The sequence below is a fragment of the Cnephaeus nilssonii genome, assembly GCF_951640355.1.
Source record: "Cnephaeus nilssonii genome assembly, chromosome: 3".
Classification (NCBI taxonomy): Eukaryota; Metazoa; Chordata; class Mammalia; order Chiroptera; family Vespertilionidae; genus Cnephaeus; species Cnephaeus nilssonii.
This window is the reverse complement of record NC_137074.1, coordinates 34,600,603-34,623,534: the sequence shown is the minus strand read 5'-3', so window position 1 is coordinate 34,623,534 and position 22,932 is coordinate 34,600,603. Positions and strand designations below refer to the sequence as shown.

Genomic DNA, 22,932 nt, shown 5'->3' with positions numbered 1-22,932 from the left:
GCTTCATCAGGGATCTCTTCTCTAGAGACTCGGAAAGACTCTTGCTTATTCATTTTGCTTTCCAGAAAAGATGCATATAGAAAGTCACTTTCCCTAGCCCTGTTACTTGTTCCAAAGTTTCAAAAACTCTCTTTGACTTGGAGTTGTTGACTTCAACATCCCATCTCCCCCTTCAGACATTTAGCATAATCTGGATGCTTATATGAAAAAACATTTCAGAAAACATCTTTTTAAAAATATACTTAAGGCCCAGTGTATTTTTGCCCAACATTTATGTATCTCAATACTGTATTGCAAAAAGCACAAGTACAAAAAGAAAAATGATAAATTTTACTTCATCAAATCACCTTTGTACTTCCAAGAAAGTAAAAAAATGAACCACAGAATGAAAGGAAATATTTGCAAGCCATCCTACCTAATAAAACAGTAATATGCAAATTGACCACACTTTTGCTATGCCCAAGCCACACCCACCAGCCAATCAGGGCGAGTATGCAAATTACCCAACAAAGATGGCAGTTAATTTGCATACGCTGAGGGAGGGAGGAGTGAAGACTGAAGACAACTTAGAAGGAAGAGGGAGGAAAAGCAGAATGCAAGGTGGCTGCCAGAGGGAAACCCTGGGCGGAGCGGGACGGGGCGGGCGGGGCGGAGCGGGGCAGACGGCAGTGGCCCACGGGTGCAGTCGCGGCAGCCACAACAGCGGTGGCAGCGGCAGCGCACGCGGCCGCAGCAGCCGCTTGCAGGATTCTTCCTGCAAATGGGCTACTAGTATGTGATAAGGTACGTTAGCCAGCATATATAAAGAACACAATTTGATTATAAAATGTCCATTAAATGGCATACTTCAAATGGGTGCATTTTACGATATACTAGTGGCCTGGTGCATGAAATTCGTGCACAGAGGGGGGGGGTTCCCTCAGCCCAGCCTGCACCCTCTCCAATCAGGGACCCCCTGGGGGATGTCTGACTGCCAGTTTAGGCCCTATCCCACCAGCAGTCAGACAACTCCCTTGCAATCTGGGACCGCTGGCTCCTAACCGCTCACCTGCCTGCCTGCCTGATTGCCCCTAACCCTTCTACCTGACTGCCTGATCACCCCTAACCTCTCTGCCTGCCAGCCTGATTGCCCCCAACTGCCCTCCCCTGGCGGCCTGATCTCACCCCCAACTACCTTCCCCTGCAAGCCTGGTTGCCCCCAACTGCCCTCCCCTGCCGGCCTGATCTCACTCCCAAATGCCCTCCCCTGCCAGCCTGATCTTATCCCCAACTGCCCTCCTCTGCCGGCCAATTTGGTTCTGATTGGTCAGTTTCTATGCCAGTCAGCATCAAAAGTTCTGCCTTCTAGGCAGCCATTGGCTCTTCACAGTTGACCCAGATTTGGTTCTGATTGGTCGGTTTCTATGCCAGTCAGCATCTCTGGGCCTGTCAAAGGGGCCTGATTAGAAAAGCAGGCTGATCAGCAGCCCCAGTGGAGGCCTGGAGAGAAATTGAGGTGCAGGTGCTGGCCACACCCAGAGAGATAGAGAGAGGCAAGTGCTGATCAACAGCTGCCACAGAGGCTATGGATCAGACCCTGCTTTTCTCTTCAGGCCTCTCTCCAGGATTGATTTGCAGCCCCCTCAGCAGTCAGTGCTGGGTCACCCCGCCTGCAGCCGCAGCAGCCAGTGCTGGGTCACCACAGCAACCCACTCATTGTGGATGTGATGGACCCAGGGTTTTTATATATTAGGATAATTTATATTGCAATGAAACCTATTTAAAAGAAGAGTTTATTGTAAACTCCTATCATTCTTCCTCTGCCTTTTGCTGCAACTTTCTTGCATAAACCCCAGCCAAAATGCCTTCATGTTATAAAATTGTTCCCAGTAAGGGTACAGGTGTTCTATACAGGCCTGAGGCAAAAAGATGCCAAAATGTATACAGAAGTAAAACTATACGTTCCATACTTGAAACAGGGAAAGTTTCAGGGAAAGAAATGTTTTGCCTTCAAGATTTGTTGTCCATTGGTAAGGTTCAGGATTCCACCCTTCCTATACACATACTCATGTTTGCTCATAAAAGAAACATGCACATCTATACTGTTATCTGTTTATTTGTTGTGAAAACTAAAGCCTCTTCCTAGCTATAAGATGTTAGCATCAGAAACATTTTTTTTAAAGAACAAATATTAGTAATTATTCCTGTGCCAGAGAATTGGAACACTTAAATTGCATTTATAATAATATTACTCAATAAAGGACAATCCTTATCCACATGCTTAATAATGCTATTAGAGTGGTAAATATATAAGAAAGCTCAAATTTATTACATTTTTTAATGTTTTAAATGCCTTCTTGACACCTTTAGGAATAAGAATCAGTTAAAAATATCCCATTGTCTGTGATTCTTTTCTGTAACTACCCATTCAAATTAGAAAGGACAATTCTTATTTTAGAAATGTAAATTCTGGATCATCTAAATGAGAAAATGCTGGGTGCTGCAGATGTTTTGTCTACCTCCACAGCATACATTATTGTTTTCCTTTCTGCTTTGCTTTTCCTTGCAGACACAGAACATTAAACAAATAAACAAAACAAAAAACACACCAAAAGTCACTTTGATATAGAAACAACCACATTTCCAATGTTTTACACATCTAAAGCTCAAATGTTAAATAAACTGTGAAAATTAATGTTCTTTTTAATTTCTTAAAACACTTCAAAGAGTTGAGTCTGGACTTGGCACTTGAGAAAACACTGAAGAGCAGATCTTAATAATTCCATTTAACTCCACAGTACATCTGTCATTTGAAAACATTTTTTTTTCTTCTGAACACAGCTTAATGAACCTTTAATTTACCTCCATTCAGTATCCACTGAGGGTAGTTAAAAGACAAAGTCTTAAGTCGATGCACTTAATTACAGTCATCATATGTTATTATGTACTGTTATATAACACCATATGCCAATTATCATGGGACTTTAATAGATACTGAATAATTACCACGTACATATCCCTTGTGCTATTGAGATACATTGGAACAATATCTTTGAAAATAAAGAGTACTTTTAAAAGTTATTTGCATTTGAGACATTGACTTTATAGGTATCAAAGCTAAATATTATATTAAGTAGTACAGTGACTATTGTTCCCTAAATATGTCTAGATATTACACTACTAGAGACCTGGTACATGAAATTTGTGCATGGGGGAGAGGGGTCCCCTCAGCACAGCCTGGACCCTCTCCAATCCGGGACCTCTCGGGGGATGTCTGACTGTCTGACTGCTGGTTTAGGCCCTAAACTGGCAGTCGGACATCCCTCTCACAATCATGGACCACTGGCTCCTAATTGCTCACCTGCCTGCCTGCCTGCCTGATCGCCCCTAACTGCCCCCACCCCCCGCCGCCAGACTGGTCACACCTAACCACCTCTGAATGCTAGCCTGATTGACCCTAACTGCCCCTCTCCCCCCCGACCTGGCCACCACTAACTGCCCCCCCACCAGCCTGGTCGCCCCTTAGTGCCCCCCCCCCTGCCGGCCTGGTTGCCCCCAACTTCTTCCCTCTGCTGGCCTGGTCACCCCACGCAGTCTACTGTTTGGTTGTTACTGTGAGGATGTCATGACCAATTTGCATATTACCCTTTTATTAGTATAGATGTCCCAACTTATAACCAGAACCTCTAAATAAAACAAACACTGCATTTAGACATCTAAACACATCCAGAGTCTAAAGTACTAGTAAATTATTTTAATATTTTATTTAATGTATTTAATATTTATTTTAACATTTTACTGTCATGAAGATTAGGCAAAAAATTCAGGATATCCCTGATATTTACTTGCAGAATTTCAGAGGACTTTTGTCATTCACCCAGTTCCCTGTCCCACTTTTGACACTAACCCAGATTCACTGTGCTCTCTCCCCTGTGTTTCTTAGTCCCCTTAATGCTGCTTACAGCCATAATTAGTTTATATTTTACATTTCTATCAGAGTTGTCTTTGGAAATTAAGCATATTTGTGTGTGTGTTTTTTCACTGCCCTTCTGGAGAACTTTCCTTAGTAAAACTTACTTTTTCATGAAATACAACATTCAACATATGTAGGTCCCAACCTAACTCATGTCTCATCTAATCATTTGTTATAACATTGGTGGCTTGTAAACTGGTCCCAGTGTGTGGAGGGCAAGAAAGATGGAAAAAAAGGGGGCTGACCACTCCATATTGGTAAATGTCAGGTTTAATAAGCAAGGAAACTTACATATAAAGCTTCTCATGGGTGAATGCAAGATGAGTAGATCTCCCCATCCAATTGCCAGACCTTGTATTTATTTAGAGGCCTTAAATGGGTTCAGTCACTTATGCCATCCAGATGGTCTCAGGTCTCAACAACATACGGCTCTCTCAAGGCTTCACGCTTGAAAACGGGTCCCACTGTGGGACCAGTGGGCAGAACATGCGTTCCAAGGGCTGGGGAAGGAATAAGCTTCCAATTGCCCAGGGCCCATTTTTCTCTCAAAGACCTCCTCGAATAGACAATTTACAGATACATAATGAGCACCTGTGCACCCATTACGCAGCTAAGAAATTTAATTGATTTTATTTATTCTGAAACATTTACTCCACACACACACATTTCAATATCTTTAAATTCATAGGAAGTGTTTATGATCACCCTAGGCTAGGTGGCACTTGTTACATATTTGTCCTTGTTCGTAAAGTCCTAACTTGATTATTATTCCAGACCTGACTAGACAAGTGCAGACCCTCTATGTTTCAACTTATTAAGCCTTTTAAGGATCGTTTTAGAAAAAAACTGAAGTCCTGGCCATTGCTGAAAACCCTCCATTAATACCTCTGCATGTGTTCTAGGATATGCCAGCATCAAAAGTTGCAGAATGGGTGTCAATGGCTTGGAATAAAGTCCCAGAGACATCAATGGAGCATTCATTTAATGAATATGGTATTACCACTTCCCTTAATGTCACAGAGAGTCAAAAGAGATTTGATGAGTCATCTTCTGAATGTAAAATGTTTTAGAAAGAGCTTATTTATTTTGTTTGTATTTTCTTTTTGATGTAGGAATATATCCCAAGAAACTAGAAACACCAATCACAAAGGATATATGCACCCCTATGTTCATAGCAGCACAATTCACCATAGCTAAGATTTGGAAACAGCCTAAGTGCCCATCAGCAGATGAGTGGATTAAAAAACTGTGGTACATCTACACAATGGAATACTACGCTGAGGTAAAAAGAAGGAATTCTTACCATTTGCAACAGCATAAATGGAACTGGAGAGCATTATGCTAAGCGAAATAAGCCAGTCAGAGAAAGTTAAATATCACATGATCTCACTCATTTGTGGAATATAATGAGCAACATAAATTAATGAACAAAAACAGATCTAGAGACAGAGAAGCATCGATCAGACTGTCAAACCTCAGAGGGAAGGTAGGGAACGGTGGGGGTAAGGGGGAGAGATCAACCAAAGGATGCATGCATATAAGCCTAACCAATGGACACAAACACCAAGGGGGTGAGGGCATGAGTGGGGGAGTGGGGAGGCAATGGAGGGATAAGGACACATATGTAATACCTTAATCAATAAAGAAAAAAATAAAAATAATGATATATAAAATTAATGTAAAGAGGCCTAAATGTCTTCTTTTAATATGTTAAAAATTACAATTCTATTTTTTCTTTTTTATAAATATATGAAATAATAATGCACCTTGCAATGTTTCAGTGACATAAACAATTTGATAACTTCACCATTTATGTTTTGGATGAGTTTCTTAATCACTTTGAAGTTCAATTTCCTCATCTGAAAATTGGTAATTGTAATAGAACTCAGCTAATATGGTTATTATGAGGATAATAATAATAATGGATTCAGAACAATGCTTGACATATAATAAATGCTCAATAATGTTATTTACCTCTGTCTTATCAATTGTTTTATAAATAGTTGCTTGTATATCTCTATTCATTCATATCATAAATACTTCTGTCTTCTCACACTCTCCCTTCCTTTCCCTCCACTTCTTTGTCTCCCTCTTGTTTTTCTTCAATTATGGAATAAATATATAAAGAAGTCAAAAGAATAATCATAAAAACATTTTCAGCATCAAAGACTGAATTTATTGAGTGAAAAGAGAAAAAGATGACAGCATTATCCCAAATGCCAGATTTCCCCAACTTCAATGGGTATAAATGGATGGCATTTAACAGATACTGCAATTCTGGCTCTGGAAATATTTATATTCAATAAAGGATATACCTCCCTAAATATACCTTACATATCACCAGATATGTGCTTGCATTTTAAAAGCTTTGATTAGCATTATGCTACATTGCTTTATCTTTCAGAGATGTGAGCTAAAAGTTAAACACAATCTAGCATTAATTATAAAAAAAACTAGTCATATCTATTTCATCTTGTTTTTCATTGCATTTTCTAAAAATTTAATCTTTGTAAGTTTATTAAATAACTTCATAAATGGTTATTAACCATCTACCATGGGCTTCCAGGTAATCTTCTAGACACAGGGGATAGAGCAGTGAAAAAAAAACATAGCCCAAATCCCTGCCTTCCTGAAACATACTTCTAGTGGAATGAGAAAACCAATAACCAAAATAAAAATAAATAAATGTATCAGGTATGTGAGATGGTGCATACTGGGGGAAAAAACCCTAAACAGAGGTAGGAAGTGGGCATATAGAGGAAAGGGAGAGGACTTACAGATTTTAGATGGCTTAACTTAGGTTTGTTTTTCATAACTATTATTCCATCCCAATCGCCATCTTATATAAGAAAGATGTCTATTAATAATAAGTATTCAATGGCATAATAACCACTGCTTTCCATTCGATTTTCCCCTTGAGGAACAGTGAACATAAACACTGAAATTTAGCTGTAGGTCAAGCAGGCCATCCAGGATGTATTTGAAATCAAATCATAGAACTGACTTCAAATACATTCTTCACGATGCTTTGGAATAAATAAGAATAAAATTCATGCCACTAACAAAGTTAAAAAAAAAAAAAAAAAAAGCACTCGGACATTTTCACTTTCATTCAGACAAGTAATTGTGTTAGTACAATGAGCCTGGGAAGAAGTCTCTTGTCTGATGCTCCAGGGAACCGTGGTCGCCTCTCTTTAGAGCTATTGAATTACACTGTCGACATGACTACCTTGGACATGACTTAGGATGATGATTTTGAAGGGAAATATAGAACTGCTCTGTATTCCCATGACTGGTCTCAAAGCTGTAAGATCACCACTCCTGCAATCACTTCTTTGTTACAGGACCAAAGTAAGTCTTTTCCAAGGCAACTCTACAAATAAGTATGATAAACTTTGATCCTGTTTAACCCTTTGCACTCGCTTGCTTTTTTCTCGATTCCTTTATTCTACTTGGGATTTAATTTTTTACATACCCCAGATTTTACAAAGTGCGGCAGTAGAATAAAAAACTGGAGTTTCTTTTCATACAAACTTATTTATTTGGATTTTTTTATATTTCAAATTATTGATACATTCAATACAATTCGACATACGAGCTGCTACCGATGATAACCGTGTTGAGTCACACTCGACATCCGAGTGCAAAAGGTTAACCCTTTCTAATATAAAACATACAGAACTAATTTAGGGTAGGGAGGCATTACTGATCAAATAGTGTCTCTTCAATAACTGAGGATTAGAGGCAACTGTGCTGTTCACTTTACAAGTTTGGCCTCAAAAAGTCTTCAATGGTATTTTAAAAAAAATTACTGAGTGCCAACAAGGATGTGAAGAAGCTGGCAGTCTCAAAACACTGGTGCTAGGAATACGAATGAGCACAGCACTTTTAGAAAACAATTTAAATAGCTTTATCAAAGGTATTAAAATGTTTATATCCACAGTCTACCTCTTATAATCTAGCCTGAGGAATTAAAGGGAAATGGAACAAAAATACAGGAGGTGGGCAAAAGTAGATCTGTACTTGTGAGTACGTGGAACATAGAGTTTATTTGGTAATATTATTTCTTAATTGTTGTATTATTTTCCACTGGAGGCCCAGTGCACAAATTCCTGCACAGGTGGGGTCCCTCCACCTGGTCGGTGATTGGGGCCCATCAGAGCCGTCTGGCCCCGTCCTGAACGGAGTCAATCAGGGCTGGTGGCCGGGGAGGGGAAGCAGGAGGGACTGTGGGAGGTCTCCAGGGCATGTCCAGCCCCGTCTTGCCCGGTCCAGATTGGCCAGACTCCAGCAGCAAGCTAACTTACCGGTCAGAGCATCTGCCCCCTGGTGGTCATGGAAATTTAGCTGTAGGTCAAGCAGGCAATCCAGGATGTATTTGAAATCAAATCATAGTACTGACTTCAAATACATTCTTCATGATGCAGACTCCATGGGTGTCTTGACTTCGCTGCAGTTCGGATTACCCCAACATAAGGAAAGACACCCTCATTATCAGGTAACACCATCGTGGTAAGACTCCTGCTCAGCCTACTGCAGCAGTTTTAAATAGGCCATGGGTTTCCCTATATGGTTTGGCTCAGTGGATGGAGCCACAGCCTGTGGACTGAAGGGTCCTGGGTTCTATTCCAGCCAAGGGCACTTTCCTGGGTTGTGGGCTCAATCCCCAGGAGGGGGCGAGCGGGAGGCAGCATATAGATTCTCTCTCATCATTGATGTTTCTCTCTCTCTCTCTCTCTCTCCCCCTTCCTCTCTGAAATCAATAAAAATATTTTAACAAAAATAAATAGACCATGAATCAAACGTCGCCGCTCTCCATCCATACAGTCCCCTCACACCCTCTTTTGTCTTCGCTACCCCTCCCCCCCCCCACACACACACACACACTCTGCCGGGGTCTGTAAAATGGGGAGTCGGGATTTCTACTTCAACCAAGGGAAACTCCTCTGCAAGGGCCCTCCTTCCCCGCCCATCTCTGTCCCCAGTCCTGTGGGGTCTCTCCCTCCCTCCCCTCCATCTAACTTGGCTCTGCCCCCTCATCCTGCCACCTCCTGTCTGCAGTCTCCCCCTTTCTCCTCCAGGGGCAGAGGTCCCCAAAGGCTGTGGGAGGGGGGGCGGCGAGGCAGTATGGTGGTGCTAAGCTGTGTGGGTCGAGCCCAGGTGGGGCTCCAGAGGAGAGCTGGGGTGATGGGTCATGGGGAGGAGGCACCAGGCTCCTCAGCTGCCCCCACCCAGCAGTTTTTCTAGGCCACTGCACAGCTGTCACCCTCTGCCCCCTCACTGCCTCCCACTTCCTTGCAAGTTTTGGACTTGTTTTCTCTGATTCACCCCCACCCCCCTCTCTGTTGCAGCCAGTCCAGGGAGCCCAAGGCCCCTTGGCCTCGGGCAGGTAGACCCGTCCCTTCATAATGGTGCTACCACTCTCCTGGAGTAGTTAGTGAAACTTAACAAATAAAAAGAAGCAGCTCTGAAGATTATAAATTGCGCACTGAGAATGCCACAGGCTGTGGAGGGCTGAACAGTCCATGGCTCTTGGGTCACCTAGCAGGCTTGGTCCCTCCTGACTCCTGCCCCCACCCGCCTCTGCCTGGGGCATGGGCCAAACCCTGGCAGCTTCCTGATGGCTCTCACCTCACACCTCACTTTCCAGTCCAGCCCACCAGCGCCCACAGCAAGCTAACCTACTGGTTGGAGTGTCTGCCCCCTGGTGGCCAGAGCGTGTCATAGCAACCAGTCAAGCAGTCAAACTCCCAGTAGAACTCCGGTCAAGGGGACAACTTGCATATTAGGCATTTATTATATAGGATAGGAACAACTGTAAATCTACTTTTTGCCCACCCCTTACACACATAAAACTGTCATTGCCTTATTTATAAAGAAATAGAATGACTTGTTTTGTTGCTTCTTTAAACCTCTATTTACCTTTTCAATTTTCAATAACTAACATACTAGTACATGCTATAATTGTAATCAGTACCAAGTAAGGCCATTGCGAATTTTCCCATGATACATGTGACAATGAGCATTGAAGTAGTGATATTTGTCCAAGATGGATAGACCATCCTCCTTTTTAAGTTGCAAAGCTAACTCAGACAATAATAGAGAACCAAAAAAAGGGATAAGATTCTTTCCAAAGATTTTTAGCATGACCATTTTGTTTTAGACATGCCTAGATAAACTGATATGGCCTCAAATGTTGATACCCAATTATTGCCACTTAATAAAGTTAACTATTATTGAATGTTTATACCATGCCTTTAATCTCATTTAAACCCTTTGAAATAGGCTCTTCACTGATCTTCATTTTCAAATGAGAAAACCAAGACTTTGGAAGGTTAGGTCACTAGCCTGTGGTCACAGTTGTTAATGGCAGAATAAGAACACAGATTCACATAATTTCCCAGTTCCTAACCACAATGTTATGCTGTCGTCATTGGTGTAAAGGTTCTAGAACACTCTTCTTGACTGGCAGTTGAAGTAAATTCTCCATGGAAAACTTGACAGCCTATATTGATGTTGTAGCTTTTACACTGTGACCATATTTTTTGGAATCTATGTGCCTACATGGTCTGATGAGTTCAAATATTCTTATTGGGACACAAATATAGAATACATGAAGTAGAAATAGTCCTGGAAAAAACAGAATTTATAACTGTTAATACCACACAATTGAAAACATAACACTGATATGAAAAATATCAGAAAGTTTTTGCTGAAACTGTGAGAACCAGACTCAAGAAATTACTTTGGACTTGAGTAACTAGTTATTTCATCTCTTTTCATATTTTGCAGTGCTCAAATTTTCCTATCCTTTTAATGGTTTGTTTGTTTCTGTTTCTCTTCTTTTTCTCCCAACTGTTTTACTAATCTCATTTATTCAAATATATGCCTTTGCCAAAATGTTGCTATCAGGAATTGGTAGCTGTGTACAGTTGGCCTGATGACACACTGTAGTCACCAGACACAACCAATTAATTAGTGAATGTGTAAACACACATAGCAAACCTGACAAGCCTGTTTGGCATGAGACACAGCTAAAATATTTTAATCCTTGTATGCAGGAGTGTGATAAATGTGTTAATATTCCCTAGAGATATTAAGTATAATATATGTAAATATTTACAAATATGTAATATATATACATGTCTATATAATATATGTAAATATGAACATTGATTTTATAAGAAAAATTATATTGCATAAATGACAGATACAAAAAGAGAAAAGAAAATATTACTTTATTATTAATTCATAGTTAGACAGACATAGATTGAGACAATATTACTAAAGTGGCCTTTAAAAAGCAAATTATGCCCTGACCGGTTTGGCTTAGTGGATATAGTATCAGCCTGCAGACTCAAGGGTCCTAGGTTCGATTCTGGTCAAGGGCATGTACCTTGGTTGCGGGCACATCCCCAGTGAGGAGTGTGCAGGAGGCAGCTGATAAATGTTTCTATCTCATCAGTGTTTCTGACTCTCTATCCCTCTCCCTTCCTCTCTGTAAAAAATCAATAAGATATATTTTTTAAAAAAGCAAACTATCTAATTTTATTTCTGAAAATAAATGTAGAAATTATGATACATAATGCCAGTGTTTGTAAGGGTTTAGCCAATTTGCAGAATTTAAAATGGAGTTGGGAGCATTATTAACACTAATAACACGAATACATATCAGACTCGCTCTATGGCATTAATTAGTCTGTGGCAGTGTTTTCAACCTTTTTCATCTCATGGTGCACATAAACTCATTACTAAAATCCTGCAGCACACCAAACAATAGATTATATTTTTGCTGATCTGACAAAAATAATAGTATAATTTTGATTCACTTATACCAGATGGCTATTGTTGTGTTGGCTGTTGTCATTTTTTATTTGACCATCTGAAAGAAAAGAGGTCAGGGCCCCTGACTAAGTAGTCAGGATATCATGTTTTAAAAATTCTTGCAACACACCAGTTGAAAATCACCATGGTACTAAGGAGGAATTTTAAAAGGCACTTACACTTATTTAGAACATGAGCGATTGTAAATTTGTGTATTGGTCCCTGTGATGCATAAATAGCACCACAGTGACCCAAGAGGTGTTTCCATCCTAAAATTGTTGTGACATCAAAAGAAGCCAGCTAAGTTCTCAGCATAGGCATGTTTCAGACTTTAGACACATGTTTTTATCCACTGATACAGCAATCTTCTTTGATTCCCTTTGTTTCATGACACCGACATTGTATATCTTCTTAAACAAAGTCTAGAACAATGGTTTAGCATGAATCACACATTCCTAATAGGGTAGTAAGGCTATAGGAATAACTATTTAATCCTGCGTATAATACATATTATACTATTAGTATGTATAGTATATATTTACATTTCAAATAAGTATAAGTGACATTTGGGTTACTAAATGCATCTTTACTTTAAACCAATACTTAATTCATAGTAGCTCTGTATCATACACCTTTTCAATCAGCAAATATTAAAAGGCCACCTTTAACAATATGGGCCTATAACCAATATTTTATATTAAAAAGAGTCTTCATTATTGAAATATTTGAGATTTACTGTACTAAAGCATATATTTTTTTGGGGGGGACTCAATTTAAACACCTTAGGCAAAATGAATGTACTACACTTTAATAATTATAATAAGATCATCAATTTTAAAAATCCAGCTACTTGGCTTCATCAATGAACTGAAGCAAAAGTAGAAAATTATGAAGGCTTATCAGTTCAAGACACTTTAAGACAAGTCCAGTGGCTATAAAATTAATTTTTAATGATTTCTACACCATCTGGGAGATTCTCATTATGTGTAATAAAAGCTAACCTAATAGTGTTTTAAAATTCCTCATTTCACCTAATCATCACAGAGGTCTAATAATTTTGTGTTGAGGTCCTAATGTTAAATTATTCATTTGGGTAGCATTATATAAAATGTTTAAGATAATATTTTGAAAACATGTAGCTTTAAGTCTTGTAATCAAGTTTTAGATAGCTCTCCTTCCCTCCAAATAATTAAAGCATATGTGGCATATGGACAATTTAGCCAACAACATTTGCTGGCAATTTTCTTAATGGCAGATATATTATAGAGGGACCCATGCTTGCAGTTTTACATGGGTGATACCAAGTGCACTCTTTTCTAATGGCATTCTAATTGTAATTTTTCTGTATCCAGTGAATGGTTATTGATTGTACTAAAATATAATTAGGACAATATTTATAAACCAACACATCATAACTCTACCTTCAAGACTATTTTCTTCATGAGTTTTCCCTTTCAGTTCAAGCAATAGAGCTGCCTCTCTTTGATGCTACATTTTCACTTCATTACCAAGTAGACTTGATAACAAGTGGATTACACATGGAGTCTGTCCTCAGTCACAGAGAACTCCTGAGAACCCTCCTTCCAAGTTTGACAGAAGTATAAGACGGGCAGGAAGACCTTAGTCTCCCACAACCTTCCCAATGTCTGCATTGTGAGATGTCCTACCACTACCTTCAGTGTTTTGTTTTTACTTCCATTATGGTTTTGAATATTACTTATTTTTAAGAGTAAGTTCTAAAGTTTCTTTTAATATGAAACTCTTCTATTTCTCTAATTGTTTACATATTTCAAGCTTTTTGAAAAAATCAATCCTTGAGAGTTAGGAGTGAAAGTATGCATTTTACAAGGTGAAAATATCAGCACATTTTTATCAAGATCTGTCAGCACGCTTCTATCAAGATTTTACTTTTTGCCATAACAGCAGTCAGCAAGACAACAGTCCTATAAGACTGTGCCCTAACTTCAGACATTAACAACTGAGGATTAAGTTAATGTTGCTTAGGTTACCAGAGTTTAAAAATGAAATATAAATATATCAGATGGGCCAAAATATCCACAAAAATGTACAGGATACTAGCCAAATTGTTTTTGATTCTTTGTTAAATGGCAATGTAGGTTTCATTCAGGAGGACTTGTGGTTGTGTTTTGGGCTGACACTAGATTGCCTAGAGACATGTGCCCATGAGATATCTTACTTGTTCTTTTTAAAAATATATTTCTACTAGAGGCCCGGTGCATGAAATTCTTGCACAAGTGCGGTCTCTAGGCCTGGCCAGCGATCGAAGCACTAGCGTCTGGCATGGAAGGGCAGGTCCCAGCTGACCTCTGGGCCCTGGGCAGCACCTGGGCTCCTGGGCCCCCGTGCACCCACCTCTGCCTGAGTCATCAGGCTCCCAACGGGTTCCCTCAGCACGTGGGAGCTGGGTGGCGGCCCCACCTCCGGCCACCGCCACTGGTAACCATCTGTGGGATAATCCACAGGGTGATTGGGCCCCACTCTCACCCGCCTTGGCCTGGCACCGCCCACTCACCTCCTCCACCATCCCACTGTGGTCCCGCTCTCATCAGGACTCATCGGGGCCAGCAGCGTCTCCACTGCCACCTTCTGCCAGTGCTGCATCGCTGATGCCTGCCATGTTCTGTGCTTCCCCCTAGTGGTCAGCGCACGTCAGAGTGAGTGGTCGAATTCTTGGTTGAACTCCCAGTCGAGGGAACAATTTAAATATTAGACTTTTATTATATAGGACTAGAGGCCCAGTGCACTAAAATTCGTACACTGGGGGGGGGGGGTCTTTTAGTCTGGCCTATGCCCTCTCGCAGTCCAGGAGCCCTCAGGGGATGTTCGACTGATGTCTTAGGCCTGCTCGAGGGAGCAGGCCTAAGCTGCAGTCTGGCCTCCCTTTGCAGGAGGCGACCAGCAGGCCAATCAGGGGACGGCACAGGCCAGCGAGCGGCCGGCCCCACCCCCTCTGCCCCTCTGCCACCACCGGTTGCCACGGCCCCCCCCCAATTGCGATCCCTTCCCTCTGCCTGCTGGCACCCACATTGGCTGGCCTGGCGCTGCCCGCTTGCTGGTCCCTGGCCCCCACCAGCCCGGCGTTCCACCTTCGGTCAATTTGCATATTAGGCTTTTATTATATAGGATTGCTTTCAGAGAGGAAGAGAAAAGGGGAGAGACAGAAACATTAATGATGAGAAAGAATCATTGATCGGCTACCTCCTGCAAACCACCCATTAGGGATCAAGCCAACAACACAAGCATGTTCCCTGATCAGGAATTGAACCATGACCTCCTGGTTCATAAGTCGCTGTTCAACCACTGAACAACACCAGCTGAGCAAGATCTCTTACTTGTTCTTAAAAGATGGTAGTAGCCAGGTACTGAAAAGCCTGACTATGTCTTTACCAGGCTCACGCATTAAGAATAAACTAGAATGGATACATTTCCTTCCTGTCAGAATAAACTATAAACTCAAGGGTCTGTTCTCTAAACAAGCATTTATTAACAATATCTTCCAGGATATGTCCAAACTAACCAAGGAACAATTCTGCCTCACAGAAAACCAGTCAGAGTAAAAAGGATAGTCTTACATCAGCCTACAACTCTGGCTATCAATTCCAGTGTGTGAATTTTTCCCCCGCATCACCAAGCAATTCTCAGAAACCAGCTGGGTGCCCTACAATTCAACTCAATTCTGACACTATGTACCCGGAGGTAGTGTCAGATCCCACAGGTAAGGGCTCAGTACTCTAGAACTGCCCCTCACTTCAGACTGATCACCTTGAATCAGACTGAATATAGACTGAGGTTCCAAGGACCCCTTCCTTGAGCTCTTTAATTTGGTAGAGCAGCTCACAGAACTCAGAGAAACATTTTACTCACTATATTACTTAAAAGGATATATCTCAGGGAACAGCCAGATGGAGGAGACATATTGGGCAAAGTATGGGGAAACACGTGGAGTTTCCATACCCTCTCCAGAGAGCGCAGCTCTCCCAAATCTCGTGTTCACTTACCTAGAAGCTCTCCAAACCCCATCCTCGTCTGTTTTTAAGGAGGCCTCCCTACATAGGCAGGATTGATTAACTCATTGGCTATTGGTGGATTGAACTCAACTTCCAGCCCTTCTCCTCTCCCAGAGCTCAGGGCCCTGGGACTGAAAGTTGCCACCTTCTAAACACACCTCTGGGTCTCCTAGCAACCAGCCCCCCCACCTTCCCTAGGTGAGATCTAAAGGTCATCTCATTAACATAACAAAAGACACCTTTATAACTTAGGAAATTCAAAGAATTCAGAAGCACTGTGCCAGGAAAAATGAATAAAGACTGAGTATATATTCCTCATTATAAATCACACAACCGCCTCAAATGGTTTTCTCTTTTTTTCAGTTATTACTACTATTGGTTGTTCCTACTGTTCTACATACATGTACTGACAATTTACTTTGTTCCCTGTAAGCCACTAAATATAACACAGAAGAGACAGACAATTCTACCCTCATGGGACTTCCAAACTAGTGGGAAATTTAGAGGAATAACTACATACAGCACAGCATGATGGTGATATGGTAGTGCAGGGAGGTATGAGAGAACTCAGGAGAGCAGTGTAACCCACATTTAAAGGATCAGGAAAGACTCCTCAGAGAAGATAAAAGTTAAATCAAACCGCTTCTCTCCTCATGGTGGCTGCCAAGTCACTCTTTATGAAAACTGTGTTTACTTGTACTGTAAATACCCTCTTATTAACCTCTCCTCCCATAAGCCCAATGCTAGACAGTGGTAGAATAGCCGTCCTGTTTCGGCCATTAACAGGTGGCTACATTTCAGAATCTCCACTTGCTCTCTGGAGTGCAGTAAATATAGAGGCTCAAGGAGCTAACTGGTTGAATCTCCAAGCACATTCTATTACACTGTTACCTTTGTACATGCCTTTCTGACTTTCTTCATTCATCTCCCTATTTCTCTGTTGTTCTCCGATACATAGAAACTTACATAACTATATTTATATTTAGCTTTCAAATCACTTTACATTATTGATAAATAGGAGGAGTTTTTCTCTGGTTCAGGGAATATGGTTTATAACTGCATTTCCTGAATGTGCTTTTGAAGCACTAGCCACTTCTGACTTTATGTCTTTTTGTCTCTATGACCTTTGACAAGGATTGCGGCCAGCTGCATTGGAAGAGCTTGCCATATGTTCAAATCTGTATTCTGACACCTGCTCTTACATTCCTTGTGTCAAACATGCACATGTGTCTAAAATGATTTGAATTGCACAGCCTCGGTTCTCATCTCTAGTGACGGGGATGGATTTGGTAGGCAAGCATCCTTTTGAACTGGGATTACCCATACCTCATGTGTCATTTTGGAATGTTTCAATGAATATCATTGAATTTGATCACAAAAATGTAACAGAAGTATATACACTTGTAAATTCTATGTAGATTCACTCAGATTTTTTTTTTTACTCTAATGACAGGCATTAACATTTTTAAAGCAAGATTACAAGGCTCAGTGGAATATTGAAATTAATATTATTAGCATTCTGGGGGATTTATAGTAAGACTTTAGCAAGGGAATCCTCACAACAATAGCTCTAGGTCGTTCAGAACTTCCTGCATGTGAATCCCTAGGGCAGTAGTGTCCTAAGAGTAAGTAAATTACATAAAATCTCCATAGTAATACCCCAGTCAGGATTCAAACTCAGCTCTAACATCAAAATCACTTGATTTTCCAAGTCTCCTAGCTGCCTTCCTAATGCTCTCCCTTCATGTTAAGTGCTGGTTAGGTGATTTATAATTTTATTGTCACTTCTTACTCCAATATGTAATGTTAATATATATTACTAGGGGCCCAGCTCGCGAAATCGTGTGAGACCCAGAACCCAGAGTCCCACGGCTCGGCGGGATCCAGAAAGAGTCCTGTGGCCACTGCCATCACCCTGGCAGGTCCTAGAAACCCACCCACACCTCCAGTCAAATCCTCCAGAGTCAAGTCCCAGCCCACCCTCGTGCACGCAGCCTCCTGCTAATCTGTTGTTATGGCGTGATGGCCTGATGACCACAGGCTTTTTATATAATAGATAATTGTTGAACTGTGTATTATAAATTATATTCATAAATTAACAAAGGCCTTTTTGTATACTTAAAGCTGAGCCAATTTAGTTTGAATTTTACAAACACAAGTACATACCATGAAAGATTAATATGCAAAATTTTTATTGGCCCTCCATTCTTGTCCTTCTTACACTATGCCCAGAGAAGCTACCTGAGTGAGCTACAAGCCCCCTTGACCTTTGGCTTTTAGTTGTATTTGGCTGATGCAAGGCAACAGTGAAAGATCACTGGGCAGGAAGAGAGTGATATCAGAATGTTTCTCCCTCAGCTTCCTTCCTTCTAGGTCACAGGGAGTTGGCTCTGTCCTTTGACAGCTCCTTCCATAATGTCTTCCATACAAGTCTCTCCTTTCTGACTACTGTTCCACTTTTCCCTTGCCCTCCAGGCAAAAGGCAGTGAAGGCTCTCTTATCCCTAGCTTTGGGCCATTTTCCCTAGACCAGTTGACCTCTTTACCCCTGTTTCTTGATTGATATAATTGAAAATAAAGAACATATTCTGGACTTGGCACTTAGAGAAGTGAAAATGAACAACATAATTTAATTTCTTTATTTTGTGGAACAGAAACTACGTTGTTTGAACTTGGTTTTAATTTTAATTTATATTATTTTTATTTTCCCCAAGTTTAACTATTTCCCTCATGACATATCTTTACCCCAAACCCAACAACAATGCATCTTCCCAACACAACTCCATAACCTGATTTGTTATGAGTTCCTGTCTCTCTACAGCAGCGGTTCTCAACATGTGGGTCGTGACCCGCTAGCAGGGTTGCATAAGACCATTGGAAAACACAGATATTTACATTATGAATAACAGTAGCAAAATTACAGTTATGAAGTAGCAATGGAAATGATTTTATGGTTGGGGATCACCACAACATGAGGAACTGTATTAAAGGGTCGCAGCATTAGAAAGGTTGAGAACCATGCTCTAGAAAAAGTCCATGTGAGATTCAGACAACTTCAGGGTAAAGATGCCCAAGACAAATTTCTCAGGTGATCCTAGTTCCTGGGCATACAGGATTTCTGAACTTCATGCTGCTTTAGTGTCCAAGAAACTTTCACTATTAAATGATAGCTGAGCTACTGAGCTATCACACAGTAACTCAGAAGATTATGAAAACACTAGAGGCCCAGTGCACAAATTTGTGCACAGGTGGGGTCCCTCGGCCTGGCCAGCAATCAGGGCCGATAGGGGCCGTCTCGCCTAGTCCAGAGGGGAGGGAAGGCGGGAGGTTGGCTGGCTGCAGGAGGTTGGCTGTGGGAGTACACTGATCACCAGGGGCAGCTCCTGTATTGAGCATCTGCCCCCTGGTGGTCAATGTGCATCATAGCGACTGGTTGATCAGTCGTTCAGTTGCTTAGGCTTTTATATATATAGATTTGGATTGCTCCTAAGTCAAAGTTTTCTAAAGTGGTGTCATTATAAAATTTACCAATTTTGATAAATTTGATTATAGTTGTGTAATATAGATGGTCTTATTTTGGAGTTGTTTGTTTTATAATGCAGAGGAGCTGGAGGAACACATTCTTCAAACAGTTTAACTTTATTACTCCACTCATTACCTCCTTTCCCTGAATTCTTACCTAATAGCTTGACTTTTTTAATGCGGAATATTCACACTGCTTCAACAAACAAAAACCATAGCCTGCCCCATTTCACAAATATATATAGAACAAAAGCATTTAAAATATATATGTACTTTTAATCACCAAGCAAAAAGTTATTTAGAAAATAAAGTTAGTTTCCTAGATTTTTTTTTTTAAAGTGACAACTACATACATTTTGCCAAATAATTGGTTAAGATTAGGCCAATAAAAATTTTAAAACTAGCAACATTAGAGTTGGTTTGATAGCATTCTCTTAACCTAAAAAATGCCTATATAGTCCTATAATGGTAGTAATTCACAGCCACCAGTTCGAGAGAAATAGCTAGGCATTTCAAATGTCATTTACAGTTAGAAACACACACACACACACACACACACACACACACACACACACACAGAGCCAAATATCCTGCCCTCCAAACAGGATGGAGAGACACTGATAACAATCATTATTACAAGTTAAGTGGTGTCACAAGCTCAAGTTCACATTTATCTTCCCAGCATCTAGCTAAGAACTAGCTGAGCCAACAATCTCTCGAAATAAGATTACCATAGAATGAACAAAACATCAAGGCCTATGACCTTGAGTTTCTTTCTCTATCAATAATCCTTTCAGGATGGCAAAGCACATTTTGTAACCAAAACAAGCTCCTGCCCTTTTCCTTGAGATGAAGTTGCTATTTCTATTACCTCATCCAAAAGTTAGAATAGACTCCAAGCACTAGACTTCGATCCTCTTTTTGTTCGAAGTTAATGCAACACCATCTCTTTCTACTGCCCTAACAATAATTAAAATGTTAACATGTTAAATAAAATAAAGATTACTTTTCTGCTTTTTTTTTGTCTTCTTAAACTTACCAAGAAACTTCTGTGCCTCCCTCACACCTGTGCTGGAGCTCATCCGTTATTGGGATGTAGGAGGGCAAGTTGTGGGGAAACCCATCTGTTTGAATGCAGCTGGAGATTTCTATATTTACCCAAGTGCATCTATATATCTCCCTTAATGCAAGGCTTTCATTAGAACAACTTAGGATGGCCGAAACAGACCAATTACATGGGCACTAGCGCACGGATTTGCTACAATATATAATTTTGTGGTTGCAATATATATATATATATATATATATATATATATATATATATATATATATATATATATAATTTACTATTGGTCAGATTAAACTGCATTACTGATATATTTCATACCTATGGGCAATGAATAGAAGACAAGAGAAATCATTTAAATTTCCTGAGGATGAAAAAAGTTTTAACATTTACGTAGATGTCTCTGCTAATATCCTTTTTCTTATATACTCTTTCCCCATATATGGAACAGTCTAGAGTATCTAACTAATTCCTTTTGAAAAAGAATATAAGGCTGTGCATCTGAGGTGTTTATAAATGAAGACTTTAAATAGGAAAACATATATAACAGCAATAAACATCTGTAGTAGACAGAGTAATTCTGTTTAAAATTCATTCCAGTTTAGATTTGCTTTCTCATACTTTTTTTCAATGAATAATAAAACCAGCTGATCACAATCCTGCTCATAAAAAACTTTCCCTGCTGTTAAAAATTATTACTTATGAAAAGACCATTAGCTTTTTCATCTTCACATGAACTAATTCCCATTCACTTAAGCTTTTCCCATTGGTAATATTTTCTGACATTTTAATGAGTGCTATTGCCCTGTGCTGCTCTTTTCTTAAATATCTCATACTCCTAATTTAAAAAATACAAGAAAGAAAAATAGATGGTGACTGCATAACTATTTATAAAATTTAGAAATATTATGCTTTTTAAAAGCATTTCTTTATAAACTCACAGATAGCTTGTGGTCCACTTTGGCTCCCAGATCTTATATCTTATTCTACTACATATATCGGCTAGTGTAATAAAACTGTTAACTGCAATTTCCATATTTTAAAGATAATTTTGAGCTACATATGCATTTTTCAATTATATTACCTATATCAATATTAGCAATGTTAAATATTGTTAAGCAAAGAACATTATAAAATACAATTGACTCATTTTTAAGAAATATCTATAGAAAAACATTGATTGAAAACCTTTATACAATGCCATATGTCATATCTAGCATCTTCCAGTTGTGGGGTTTTGACAGATTGCTCACACTTCTCCCTTTTTGATAAGTGAAGCCTACAAAACAGAGATTAATATAGCAGCATTTTGAGAACAAATATGTGAAATTTTATTTGGACTTTAAAAGTTTTCTTACTTTTCCCCCCACATATATATTTATAACTAAAATAATAAGAGAAAAGGGAGTTTAATATAATGAACCCGAAGTATTTCACTTGGGGACTTGAGGTTCATTATATTATATAGCTTCTCTCTCTCTCTCTCCTGAAAAGAGAGCCTATGAGTATCTGATTAATGCTATGGTGGGGGAGGGGGGTGCGTTTTCTGTTTAAACAAACCAAAGCATTAAACACAGTTTAGAGTCTACTATTGACATATGCAATCACCAAAAAATAATAATCATACACAGAAAAAAAATATTTCATTTTCTCTGTAGATGTGGAAAAAAAGAAAGCTTACTAAAATATGTTTGAAGGAAAAAAATAAGTAAATGCAGAAGCAGGTAAAATAGCTTTGAAAAGTTTTGTCATTACATAAGGTATTGTTTATTTACATAAAGTTTAATACTAAAAATTATTTCTTGGCCCAAGCATTTTGATACACTACCAGAAAAGACCCATTTTAGAGTAATGCCATTGACAACGCTAAGTTCACCTTGAGGTTTATGAAAATTCATCATATTGTTTATTCATCAAGACTGGGAAGGGAAAATAAAACTGAGCCCACTTAATAAATTTAGTCACTTATTTTTTGTTGTTGTTGTTAGTGAGAGTTAGGATTAGGCTAAGACAACCTGAGGAAAATAGCACAGGTCTTAATGTTAAGGATACTCACTCATGGAAAGTGTTTCTCTAGCTGTAATAGATGAAACAGTTTAAAATGAACAATCTAGGTAGACTAAGGAAGCCTCATACATTGCAATTCCCGCTCCTCTCTGAAAACCAGTTCTACCAGCCTTCTTTCCGATGTGTCTACTCCCCTAATACAGGGCTTGTGCATGTGCCTTTTCTCTATTCAGTGGTTCTTTTCATCTCCTTCCCCAAAATGTTACCTTGCTAGTCCCAATTTATGATCCCCATCTCATCAGTTCAAATATCAGTTCAAAATACTTCTCTGTTCACTACATTAAGTCAGCACTTTGAATTATGAGATCTCATGGAAGTAGTATATATGTTTACTTACCATTGTGATTGTACTTTTAATGATTATTTGATAAATAATTGCTTCCTCTGCTAGAATAGAGACTTGTTCTTTGTCTATTCTGAGTCACCATTATATTCATAGCACCTAGCCAAGTTCCTAGCCAAAGGTGAACAATC

At 39.6% G+C, this 22,932-nt stretch overlaps 1 protein-coding gene across 6 annotated transcripts in view; it reads right to left on the bottom strand.

Annotated features, from left to right (window-relative positions):
* The window catches only part of NAALADL2 (N-acetylated alpha-linked acidic dipeptidase like 2), a 1,181,205-nt gene that overhangs the window by 641,970 nt on the left and 516,303 nt on the right, over window positions 1-22,932 (bottom strand). Inside the window, exon 1 of one of the 6 annotated variants that reach the window (XM_079765800.1) lies at window positions 21,580-21,616. The exons of the other annotated variants lie outside the window; for them this stretch is intronic. Coding sequence (XP_079621926.1) covers window positions 21,580-21,595 — 16 coding nt within the window. The 5' untranslated portion in view covers window positions 21,596-21,616. Of the gene's footprint in view, window positions 1-21,579; window positions 21,617-22,932 lie in introns of those variants that run through there. 6 annotated transcript variants of the gene reach the window in all.